Source organism: Crocuta crocuta, unplaced genomic scaffold (genome assembly GCF_008692635.1).
Source record: "Crocuta crocuta isolate KB4526 unplaced genomic scaffold, BGI_CrCroc_1.0 scaffold139, whole genome shotgun sequence".
Taxonomy (NCBI): domain Eukaryota; kingdom Metazoa; phylum Chordata; class Mammalia; order Carnivora; family Hyaenidae; genus Crocuta; species Crocuta crocuta.
The window spans coordinates 3,536,495-3,549,140 of NW_027533258.1; the positions used below are offsets into that span (position 1 = coordinate 3,536,495).

Consider the following 12,646-nt stretch of genomic DNA (forward strand, 5'->3'; position numbering starts at 1 on the left):
CTCAGCATTGAATGCGACTGTGACTGAAATGCCTATTTGGAGGCCCGGGCAGAGGTGGCCTTCATGCTCCTTTTGCGGGCGATCTTGTTTCGGCTCCAGGATGGTGATCAACACGGAGAGCAATATTCTCATGTTCCAGTTTGAGGCTATCAAGTGGCAGTACTGCCTGGACCGGGTCAAGGCAAAGAAGAAGGAGAAAGAGGAGGACAGGGAGGAAAACAGCCTCGCGGACGTTCTCTCCAGGTCCAGCACTCAGGTGTTCAGCCTGAAGGACTCGTTATCCAGTAAACAAACTATGACCCAGGAGTCCCTGTCAAGTAAACCACACAGGTCCCGAGTTTGCCTGAGGGCAACCAAGTTACCTACAGGTAAGACAGCTGAATCCCAGGCCACCTCAGTGTGGACCGAGGGACCGGATGAGAGGGTGGGAGGGGCAGTTTCTTTGTGGGGAGAGAGCGAGTGTACAAGTGGGGGAGGGGTGGAGAGGGAGGGAGACACAGAATCTGAAGCAGGCTCCTCCAGGCTCTGAGCTGTCAGCACAGAGCCTGACGTGGGGCTCGAGCTCACGAACTGAGAAATCATGACCTGAGCCGAAGTCGGACACCCAACTGACTGAGCCACCCAGGCGCCCCAATGATTTCTTTTTTTTTTTTTAAGTGTATTTATTTATTTTGAGAGAGAGAGAGAGAGAGAGAGAGAGAGAGAGTGTGTGTGAATGGAGGACTGACAAAGAGAAAGGTAGAGAGAGAGGATCCCAAGCAGGCTCCATGCTGTCAGTGCAGAGCCCGATGTGGGGCTCAAATTCAGGAACCATAAGATCATGACCTGAGCTGAAATGAAGAGTCAGATGCTTAATTGACTGAGCCACCCAGGTGCCCCCTCCAGTGATTTTTTGATGACGTAAATCCTAACCTTTAAAGGAAGGTGGGAGTCCATTCTTTTTGATTCACCAGTTGGCTGGCCAACTCCAGAGAATCTCCTGATTTTCAAGGCCTAGGTTTATAAACATATTGGAATCTTTGTACAGTAGATAATTAATATCTACTATATATTTGCCATTAAAACAAAAGGCAACCAACATCTATGCCCATCCAAACATAGATTACATAATTATTTCCTTAGAACACAGACAAGATATTATTGTATCACAGAAAAATGATCTATGCAGAATGTTTTATCTCTAGAGCTCTGATTGGTAATATGCGCACCCAGAAAATATTAGTTGTAAAGCAGATATGTGTGTATGTATGTGAGTGTGTGTGTGTGTGTGTGTGTGTGTGTGTGTGTGTGTGTGGTGTTGGGAATGCTATTTATACGACACGCAGAGAATAAATTAGGTGTGGGCTACAGTAGCCAGACTTTATTTTCCTCGTCCCATATTTTGGCCATGTGAAACTGGATCCCAAATCCGTAGAGAACGTCAAGAGATCACGTCCAGGCGTATTACTCTAAAAATGATCATCTCTCTCTTGAGGAGACCAAGAGGGTTAGATAATGCTTAAAGCTTGACAATCAGTAGGAAAAGTGGGTGAGAGGAAAGGCAGAAGGGGGTGTAGATCTTAGGCTCCAGATGACTTATCTGGTGTTGCACAATAACAAATAAGTTGACAGTCTGGGTGAAAATCAGCCAATGACCAGCTATGCCCCCATTATGTGGACCTAATTGAATTATATAATTACTATGGTTTTCTCCTCAATCTTCATTTAGGAGTGGTAACAGAGGCACCTCAAAGTCAAGGAAAGTCAAAATCACCCCGAAGAGACGGCAAGAAGGGAGCGAGTCCTGTTTTTAAGGAAGCGAATTGCATAGATGGTGGGCAAGAGACTTTGGAAGCCAAATCCCTCGCAGGAGATAGGATGAACGGTGATACTTTATTCTGGATCAGGGGCAAGATCCTCTCTCTCTCTCTCTTTCTTGCTCGCTCTTCTCCATCTAGTTTTTCAGCAAGCCCATTGCCCTGCTTATCCTTTGAGAATTCAGAATGGATAAACGTCTGGCTTTTCCTAAGGATGACTGGTTTTCCTTAATTGTCCCCTCACTAACCTGAGGTCACAGAGTGAGAACCTTTGTAAGAGCTGCGTTTCCAGTTTCGGTCTCACAGCCTGCCTCCCTTCCTTGCCACTGAGGCTTCTCACTTCTTGGACTATTGTGTCATCACGGATAGAATGTCCCGTTGTTGTTTTGGAGCAACTTTGGTAAAGATTTTAAATGCCTTTCAAATATTCTTGGTGAACAGAATAGGGTTCCTTTGATTCAAACTCCCTGCAGAGATTAGCTTCAAGGTGAAGTTTCAGGAGGGCTATATTAACAAGGGTCATCCTTGAATATACCTATGTTTATGTACCTCACAGGTATACCTGCAAGGGTAAAGTCTTAGGAGTGGCATTGCAGAGACAAAGTATAACTGCCCTTAAATATCAGAAAGGTATTAGGGCGCCTGGGTAGCTCAGTTAGTTAAGTGTTCCACTTCGGCTCAGGTCATGATCTCACAGTTCATGAGTTTGAGCCCCACATCGGGCTCTCTGCCCTCAGCGCAGAGCCTGCTTTGGATCCTCTCTCTCCCTCTCTCTGCCCCTCCCCTGCTCTTGCACACACTCTCTCTTTTAAAAATATATAAACATTAAAAAAATTAGATATCTATATCACACCCCTATGTTTATTGCAGCATTATTAACAATAGCCAAATTATGGAAGCAGCCCAAGTTCCATTGATAGAGGAATGGATAAAGAAGATGTGGGTTGTATATACATATATATATTTACATACATATATACATATACTATATGCAAACATATGTGTATATATACACCCCATATATATGTTATATATATGTGCGTACACACATACACACACACACGGGAATATTACTGAGCCATAAAAAGAATGAAATCTTGCCATTTGCAACAACATGGATGGATCTGGAGGGTATAATGGTAAGTGAAATAAGTCTGTCAGAGAAAGACAAATACCATACGATTTCACTCATATGTGGAATATAAGAAACCAATGAACAAATACAAAAAGATACCAAACAACAGACCCTTAACTATAGAGAACAAACAGATGGTTACCAGAGGGGAGGTGAGTGCGGGGAGGGGGGGGGAATGGGTGAAACAGGTGAAGGGAATTAAGCGTACACTTATCTTGATGATCACTGAGTAATGTACAGAATTATCGAATCACTATACTGTACACCTGAGGCTAATATAATGCTGCATGGTGACTCTACTGGAATTAAAATTTTTAAAAAATAATACAAAAAGAGGGGAACACTAGCATAACTGATTGGATCTAAAAAATTTAGAAAGATATTGGCATAGTTGTCCTTAAAAAATGATATATCAATTTACCAGCCCACCAACAATGCATGAGAGCCCCCACCGCACCCATGCATGCTCAAACTGGGTGTTATCCATCATTTTGTACCTGCTTATATGGTAAGTAAAAATAGCGTTTGCATTTCTTTGAGGTGGATCACTAAGAAGCTAAACGGCCACCAGTGGGCAGTGACGAAGTAGGTACAGAAAAATTCACACTATGGAATACTCTCTAACAGCTAAAAATTGTATCATGAGGACCTATATACAGTATCTTGGAAAGAGAGCCACAATATGTTATTATATGAAAAAAGGCACTTTAACGAACAATGAGTCATCACAATTCGGTTTTTTAAAATTTGAGTTTGTCATCACACAATGTTACATGAGTTTCAGGTGTACGACATAATGATTTGACGAGTTTATGCATGATGCCGTGTCCCCACTATATTGCTATTACAATGTCATTGACTCTATTCCTTACGCTGTGCCTTTTATTCTCATGACTTACCCGTTTTGTACTATGCATGATGCCGTGTCCCCATTATATTGCTATTACAATGTCATTGACTCTATTCCTTACGCTGTGCCTTTTATTCTCATGACTTACCCGTTTTGTACCTGGAAGCCTGTATCTCACTCCCCTTCATCCATTTTGTTCATTCCTCTCCCCACCCCCTTCCCACTGGCAACCATCTCTGTATTTATAGGTCTGATTCTACTTTTACTCATTTATTATTATTATTTTTTAAGATTCCACTTATGGGTGAAATCCGGTGATATTCATCTTTCTTGGTTTGGCTTGTCGCACTTAGCATGATATCCTCCAGGTCTCTCTATGTTATCTCAAGTGATGCGATCTTTCTTTTTACGGCTATGTAATATTCCTCTGCGTTGTGTGTGTGTGTGTGTGTGTGTGTGTGTGTACCACATCTTCCTTATCCATTCATCTATTGGTGGACATCTCTGTTGCTTCCGTATCTTGGCTATTGTAAATAATTGCCATGGGATGCATGTACTGAATTAGTGTTTATCTTTTTCTTTGAGTAAATATCCAATAGTGGAAATACTCCATACTGTTTTCCACTGTGGCTGCACCAGTTTGTATTCCCATGAACAGTGCATGAGGGTTCCTTTTTCTCCACACTCTTGGCAATGCTGATATTTTGCTTGTATTTTACCTTGCTTGTATTTTTTAAATTTTAGTCATTCTGTATTTATTTTATATTTTGCTTGTATTTTTTATTTTAGTCATTCTGACAGGTGCAAAGTGGTAGCTCATTGTGGTTTTGATGTGCATTTCTCTGCAAATTGTTAGTGATGTTGAGCATCTTTTCATGCATCTGTTGACCATCCATATGTCTTTGGAAAAATGTCTATTCAGGGTCTCTGCCCATTTTTTATTTTATTTTTTTATTTATTTATTTTTTTTAATAGTTTATTGTCGAATTAGTTTCCACATAACACTCAGTGCTCATCCCCACAAGTGTCCTCCTCCATGCCCATCCCCCCCTCCCCCCACATCCATCAGTCCTCAGTTTTTGTCAGCATTCAAGAGTCTCTCATGGTTTGCTTCTCTCCCTTTCCCCCACCATTTCCGCCCTTCTTCTCCCCCTTGTTCCTCCGTCAAGTTCCTCCTAATCCTCCTATACGTGCAAACATATGATATTTGTCCTTCTCTGCCTGACTTATTTCGCTCAGCATAACACCCTCAAGGTCCATCCATGTTGCTACACATGGCCAGATTTCATTGTTTCTCATTGCCATGTAGTATTCCATGGTATAGATAAACCACATCTTCTTGATCCATTCATCTGTTGATGGACACTTAGGCTCTTTCCATGTTTTAGCTATTGTGGAGAGTGCTGCTATGAACATTGGGGTACATGTGCCCCTATGCATCAGCATTTCTGGATCCCTTTCTCTGCCCATTTTTTAAATTGGGCTGTTTTTTTGGCGATGAGTTGTGTAAGTTCTTTATCTATTTTGGATATTGTCGGATATATCATTTGCAAATATCTACCACCATTCAATAGGTTGCCTTTTTGTTTTCTTGGTGGTTTCCTTTGCTGTGCAAAAGCCTTTTATTTTGATGTAGTCCTGATAGTTTGCTGTTGTTGTTGTTTTGTGTTTTTTATTGCTTTTGTTTTCGTTGCCTTAGGAGACATATCTAGAAAAATGTTGCTATGACTGATGTCAGACAAATTATTGCCTGTGTTCTAGGATGTTTATGGCCTCGGGTCTCACATTTAGGTCTTTAATCCATTTTGAGTTTATTTTTGTGAGTAGTGTTAAAAGGTAGTCCAATTTCATTCTTTTGCTTGTAGCTGTCCGGTTTTCCTAGCACCATTTATTGAAGAGACTGTTCTTCCCCATTGTATATTCTTGCTTTCTATGTCATAGATTAATTGACCATATAATTATGGGTTTATTTCTGGGCTATCTCTTCTATTCCATTGATCTGTCTCTCTCTCTCTCTTTTTTTTAATGCTAGCACCATACTGTTTTGATTACTACAGCTTCTAGTATATGTTAAAATCTGGAATTGCAGGGCGCCTGGGTGGCTCAGTTGGTTAAGCGTCTGACTTCGGCTCAGGTCATGATCTCACGGTTCATGGGTTCGAGCCCCACGTTGGGCTCTGTGCTGACAGCTCAGAGCTTGGAGCCTGTTTCGGATTCTGTGTCTCCCTCCCTCTCTGACCCTCCCCTGCTCATGCTGTCTCTCTCTCTCTCTCTCAGAAATAAATAAAACATTTTTAAAAATGAAGATCTGGAATTGTGATACCTCCAGCTTTGTTTTTCTTAAGATTGCTCTGGCTATTTGAAGTGTTTTGTGGTTTCATATGTATTTCAGGGTTTTTTATTCTAGTTTTGTGAAAAATGCTGTTGGCATATTGATAAGGGATTGCACTGAATCTGTAGATTGCTTTGAGCAATATGGGCGTTTTAAAAATATTAGTTTTTCCAGTCTGTGAGCATGGAATACCTGTTTTCTACCATCTTTAATTTCTTTCATCAATGTTTTATAGTTCAGAGTATAAGTCTCACCTCTTCAATTAAGTTTATTCATAGGTATTTTATTATTCTTGGTGCAACTGAAAATGGGAGTGTTTTTAAAATTTTTCTTTCTGCTGCTTGATTATTAGTGCATAGAAATGCTACTAATTTCTGCTATTAATTTTGTATCCTGCAACTTTATTGAATTCACTCATTACTTCTAGTAGTGTTTTGGTAGTCTTAAGGATTTTCTATGTATCCAGAAATAGTGACGGTTCAACTCTTTGCCAACGTGGATGCTTCTTATTTCTTTGTCTTATCTGATTGCTATGGCTAGGACTTCCAGTAGTATGTTAATAAAAGTGGTGAGAGTAGACATCCTTGTCTTATTCCTGATCTTAGAGTAAAAGCCTTCAGTTTTCACCATTGAATATGATGTTGGCTGTGGGATTTTCATGTGTGGCCTTTATTATGTTGAAGTATGTTCTCTCTACCCCCACTTTCTTGGCACAATTCCTTTTTTTAAAAAAATTTTTAATGTTTTATTTATTTCTGAGAGAGAGAGAGAGAGAGAGAGACAGCGTGAGCAGGGGAGGGTCAGAGTGAGAGGGAGACACAGAATCCGAAGCAGACCCCAGGCTCTGAGCTAGCTGTCAGTACAGAGCCTGACGCGGGGCTTGAACCCATGAACTGTGAGATCATGACCTGAGCTGAAGTTGGACGCTTAACCAACTGAGCCACCCAGGCGCCCCCACAATTCCTTTTTTTAATGTTTTTGTTTTTAGTTTTGAGAGCGAGCGAGCAGGAGAGGGGCAGAGAGAGAGACACAGAATCCAAAGCAGACTCCAGGCTCTGAACTGTCAGCACAGAGCCTGATGCAGGGCTCAAACCAGCAAACTGTGGGATCATGACCTGAACTGAAGTCGGATGCTTAACCGACTGAGCCACCCAGGTGCCCCATGTACAAGCTTTTAATTGTTAGGTCAGACTAGACAAATGACTTTCATGACTCAGTTATTCCTTTTTTTATTTTCTTTTTTTTAAATGTTTATTTATTTTCGAGAGAGACAGAGACATAGCATGAGTAGGGGAAGGGCAGATAGAGAGTGAGACACAGAATCTGAAACAGGCTCCAGGCTCTGACCTGTCAGCACAGAACCCAACGTGGGGCTTGAACTCACGGACCATGAGATCATGACCTGAGCCCAAGTCAGACACTTAACTGACTGAGCCAACCAGGCGCCCAGTTATTCCTTTCTTAAAATGAGAATAATGCTTTCACTGTATCTGTGAGGTACTGTAGGAATTGAAAAGCCCAAGTGTGAGAGAGATAATAGATTTGCTCACATGTGAAGGCATCCTTGTTACTTCTAGGTATCAGGCACCTTGGAAGTCTTGACCATAATGCAGCATGTCAAAATGAATCTCCTGTCCCTAGCAAGTGACTTTTGGAACTGCTGCTATTGTTCAAAAACATTTTAGGAACTCCTGTTCAGAGAAATGACTTTTGGTCACATTGTGATATATTCAGGCTGTATATTTTGAAAGCAGTCTTGATTTTGGAAAATGTCCAAAGATCATCTGGAACCAAATTTGATTAATAACTAAAAAGATGGAGGTCAAACTTTGTGATTCAATTTTTGTTTAAAAATAGAGATTGGTGGGGTGCCTGGGTGGCTCTGTCGGTTAAGCATCCAACTCTCAGTTTCAGCTCAGGTCATGATCTCATGGTTCATGGGATTGAGCCCCATATGTGGCTCTGTGCTGATAGTGCTGAGCCTGCTTGGGATTCTCTCTCCCCCTCTCTCTTTGCCCCTCCCGTGCTTGTGTTCTCTCTCGAAATAAATAAACACTTAAAAAAATGGAGATTTGTTACGATAAATTTATAAGGCCTATTTTGTGTGAATCATAAATGAGGTATAAATCTCCTTCCTACAAGGAAGTTACAAAATGTACAGAACATTGGGATTACATATGTTCCCTCCAAAATATGTATATCTAGAGCTACTACACACTTGTACACAAATACTAGTATATTTAGTAAAAACTTGTGTTGAGTATGTCATAATTTCTAGTGTTATAGAGGAGTTTTGCCCACATGACGGCATGCCCATTGGGCAACAAAGACCTCAGTTTGGATAGCCGTTAAAATGGGTTTGGCTTTCATGCATAACCACTTGCCGTTTTTCATGGAACACTCTGACTTGCTTTTGTTTCTTTCTTTTTTTTTTTGAAAAACCAGAGGATGAGGTGAAAATCCAAAAAGAAAGACAACCTGAAACTCCTATAGACATGATCAAGTGCTCCAAGAAGAAGTCCTGGCAAACCCCTATGTCACCCGACCAGTTCCTACTGACTGTTAACGCCCTGCAGCAGGCCCATAATTCCGGGGAGTTTGCCTATCCCCGTAGACCCCAAACCCAAGTCATTGATGCTTGGGGACCTTCCATTTCACACCCAAGGAAGGTCTTGAGTTTCAAAGGAAAATCAATCCAATGTGCAGTTGATAGGCTGAGGTGGAGCAACCCTCCCATAGATGTGAAACAAACCAATATTCCCCTTGAAACCCAGAAACTGCAGCCCAACCTGAAGAACTCTTTGCACAGTCCCCGAGTCCAGTCCACCATCCCCCAGCCTGTGATTATCCACCCCAGATTCACTGACGGCTTCAAGGGTGAAGACCAAGCCACCAGCTCCGTTGACCGGACAGTGCGCAGCTACAGACCTTTAACCAGCATGCAGGTCATTAAACCGAACCGTATGCTGGCTCCACAAGCGGGCGTGGCAACCAAATCTGTCAAGAAAGCACGACATCGCTTCTATCCGTCCCTTGATCCCTTTAGAATGAACACTCAGTTTATGTTGTTGACTGTAAGGGATGAAAAAGAGTATAGGGAAGTCAAGATGAAGGAGTATCAGACCAGGAAGCTCACTGAAGTGGTCGATCCAGAAAAAGCCAGCAAATGTGCATGGATCAGGAAGATCCAAGGGCTGCCTATAGATAATTTCCTGAAGCAAGGGAAAACAGCAGCTCCTGAACTTGGACGGAACATGTTTATCTGAACCAGCCTTGGGACATGAACATCTCACAATAAACAGAAAACTAAGTGGATGTTGGTGTTTGGCCACTTGCTTTGTTTGTTTGTTTGGTTTTTGGACTATCCCTTGGCAATGTAGGGAGTCCTAATTATCTTCCTAGAAGCCAAAGAATTGATAAAATCAAAATAAGAAAATGGGGGTGGGATGTGGGAGAGATTGGCATCTGTATTCCTACTGAAAACCATTGAAACTTATGGAAGCCCAACTTCACTGGCGGGAGATGGGAAAGTGATCCTTGGAAATTAGATACTACTTATCATTACCAATTTAGTGCTTCCATTTGGATCACAAATGAATGATGGGATTGTATTAGAATAAGGCATGGGAATTCTCTGCTATATTTGCACAGTGGTTGATGAAGCACAATGAGCTCAGTTAAGAATCTAAAAGGAGATACCTTCAACGGGGTTGACCTATTGCATTGGAGAACGTTATGTGTTCTTTTCCTTCTCAGGGCTAACTCCTATGGAAGAGAATTAAGCATTATCATTTTTTCCTCAAAGAGGGACACTAATATCAAGTGTGTGAATGTTTCTACTTAGACATTTCAAAGATGGTGTCAGGGACCAGGCAGGTAATTTAAAAGAAGGCGGCACACCACGGGAGCTATGGCCTTTTGGAGAGCTCAAGCCCTATCCAAAGGGGTAGCTCCTACTCAGCGGCTCAGCATGACCACAGGATGGTGTGAGATAGTAGGAAATATATATTGGTCTCTGCCCCTAGTTCCCGGCACAGAGCACTTGAAGACTTTATAAATTCCCAAGTGATACGAACACTAGGAGCATCTTTTCTTTTAATGGGGCGACTCAGAGTGGGCTCCTGGATGGGGGCTGGTCAACAGAAAGACCAAACCAAAATTAGAAGCTTGGGAATTGTGGCCCTATCCCACATCTCTCCAGAGAGAGAGAGGAGCTGGAAGTGGAGTTAATGATCTGTCACGTCTATGGTTATGAACCCTCCATAAAAATCTCAATAGTATGGGGTTCAGAGAGCTTCCGGGTTGGTGCACACATCTATGCATTGGGAGGGTGACGCACCCCAACTCCACAGACCCTTCCAGACCTCACCTATGTGTCTCTATCGGGTTGTTCATCTGTGTCTTTTATTAACTGGCACATGTAAGTGTCTCCTTGAGTTCTGTGAACCTTCCAGCAAATTAACTGAACTCAAGAGGGAGGTCATTGGAACCTCAAATCTACAGCCAGTTGGTCAGAAGCACAGTGATAAACTGGATCTCCAGCTGGCATGTGAAGAATGAGTGTGTGTGAGAGACCAAAAGAGAGAGGGAGAGCTGGCAGGCAGAAGCATCTTCTGGGACTGAGCCCGTAACCTGTGGAATCTGGCTCTACCTCCTTATAACGTCAGAATTGAATTGAATTGTAGGAAACCCAGCTGGTGTCCCTGAGAATTGCTTGGTGTGGGGAAGGAACTCCCACGCACCTGGTGACCAGAAGTGAAGTGTTTTATGTGAGAAGTAATGGAGACAGTGGAGAAGCACAGTAGGGGAGAAGTGGGCTTTTTCCTGCACACCAAAGACTGAACTGAGATTTTCCTATGCAGGTGGTAATAAATTCAAATAGAATGCAAACCCAAAACAACACAAAACCCCACAACCCACACACTGGTTGGGGCGCCAAACACATGGCATGGGCTGGCTAGAGGCACAGGCCACCTCTTCAGGGAGTCCCTTTTCACCTCCAAGTGCAGGACCATAATTCTGTGCCAAGGTTCCTCTCCTTGAAGAATTTATTTTTTTTTCATTATTAGGATATTAAGTTTAAAGTAGCACTGGCTAATAGCCATGTAAAAATTGTGATTTCAATGTAAACGAGCCCCTCGATGAAGGAAAAGAGCGAATACACATTATTCCAGGAGTCTTCTAACAGCAGATCGGATATTCTTCTAATTACACTGTTATAGTCAGTTTCAAAGATGATGTAAGAGTCTCTGAATTTCAGGTCCTTCATGGAGCAAAATGATGTTACTGGCGATTAAACTTAAAATAGTATTAAGAAAGACTATACTTTCAGGGATCATTTCTATAGTTTGTTACTAGAGAAGTTTCTTTGAACCTGTAGAGTACCAACTCCTCTATGACCCAGCAATAGCACTGCTAGGAATTTACCCAAGGATACAGGAGTGCTGATGTACCCCAATGTTCATAGCAGCACTCTCAACAACAGCCAAATCATGGAAAGAGCCTAAGTGTCCATCAACGGACGAATGGCTCAAGAAGATGTGGTTTATCTATACGATGGAATACTACATGGCAATGAGAAAGAATGACATCTGGCCATGTGTAGCAACGTGGACGGAACTGGAGGGTGTTATGCTGAGCGAAATAAGTCAGGCAGAGAAGGACAAATACCATATGTTTGCACCTATAGGAGGATTAGGAGGCACTTAATGGAGGACCATGGAGGAGAAGAAGGGGAAAAATAGTGGAGGAGAGGGAGGGAGGCAAACCATGAGAGACTCTTGAATGCGAGAACAAACTGAGGGCTGATGGGAGTGGGGGGGAGGGGAAGGGGGGTGATAGGCATGGAGGAGGGCACTTGTGGGGATGAGCACTGGCTGTTATATGGAAACCAACTTGACAATGAACTATTTAAAAAAAACCAGTATTAAGAATTACATTTACTATTTACTAAGCCCACTTACCCTGTTCAGATGCCATCATCATCCCGGCTTTACAAAACTGAGGAAAGAGGTATATAGAGGTTATTTGGAGAGCTAGTACCTGGAGAAGCCGGGACTCAAACAGTCTGTTTATATTGTCCCCTGCTTTGTTTCTTGATACAATCCCACACGCTAGCAGCGCCCCAGACGCCCCGCCCACATGCTCGCCCCACCCTCGACGCCCCGCCCCTGACGTCCGGTCCACGCATTAGCCCCGCCCCCGGATCCCTCGCCCTCCTCGCGCCCCGTCCCGAGACCGCCACGCCCACCAGCTAGTCCCGCCCCGGACGCCCCGCCCACACGCTCGTCCCGCCCCTTGGTTCCTCCTCCCACGAAGCACCTGGAAGCGGAAGTGGAGGCGGGCTGGACTTGTGGTTTATCTTCCCCGGTTTTGGGGACCTGGTCGCGTCAGCTGGCGCGCTGACGTGGCTCCCGGAAGCGGGGCTGGCGCAGGGCCGTCATGTTGCAGCAGGTGAGGGGGCCGCGGGCGCGTCGTGAGGGTGGGTGTGGCGGGGCGCCGGGCCTGCTGGGTCCCAGGGGGCGCGAGTCTGG

General features: G+C 43.3%; 2 protein-coding genes and 1 pseudogene across 4 annotated transcripts in view; all 3 read left to right on the forward strand.

The window, feature by feature from the left end:
* Positions 1-9,428, forward strand: part of FBXW10B (F-box and WD repeat domain containing 10B) — a 35,362-nt gene extending 25,934 nt beyond the window's left edge. For all 3 annotated transcript variants that reach the window (XM_077746825.1, XM_077746826.1, XM_077746827.1), the window contains 3 exons: positions 100-368; positions 1,709-1,864; positions 8,559-9,428. In XM_077746825.1, coding sequence (XP_077602951.1) covers positions 100-368; positions 1,709-1,864; positions 8,559-9,379 — 1,246 coding nt within the window. In that variant the 3' untranslated portion in view covers positions 9,380-9,428. The remainder of the gene's footprint in view (positions 1-99; positions 369-1,708; positions 1,865-8,558) is intronic.
* Positions 9,429-11,429: 2,001 nt separating this feature from the next.
* LOC144217346 (small nucleolar RNA U3) lies at positions 11,430-11,524 on the forward strand (annotated as a pseudogene).
* A 915-nt stretch (positions 11,525-12,439) lies between these two features.
* Positions 12,440-12,646, forward strand: part of TVP23C (trans-golgi network vesicle protein 23 homolog C) — a 23,339-nt gene continuing 23,132 nt past the window's right edge. Inside the window, exon 1 of the mRNA XM_077746604.1 lies at positions 12,440-12,566. Within this exon, the coding sequence (XP_077602730.1) occupies positions 12,555-12,566 (12 nt within the window). The 5' untranslated portion in view covers positions 12,440-12,554. The remainder of the gene's footprint in view (positions 12,567-12,646) is intronic.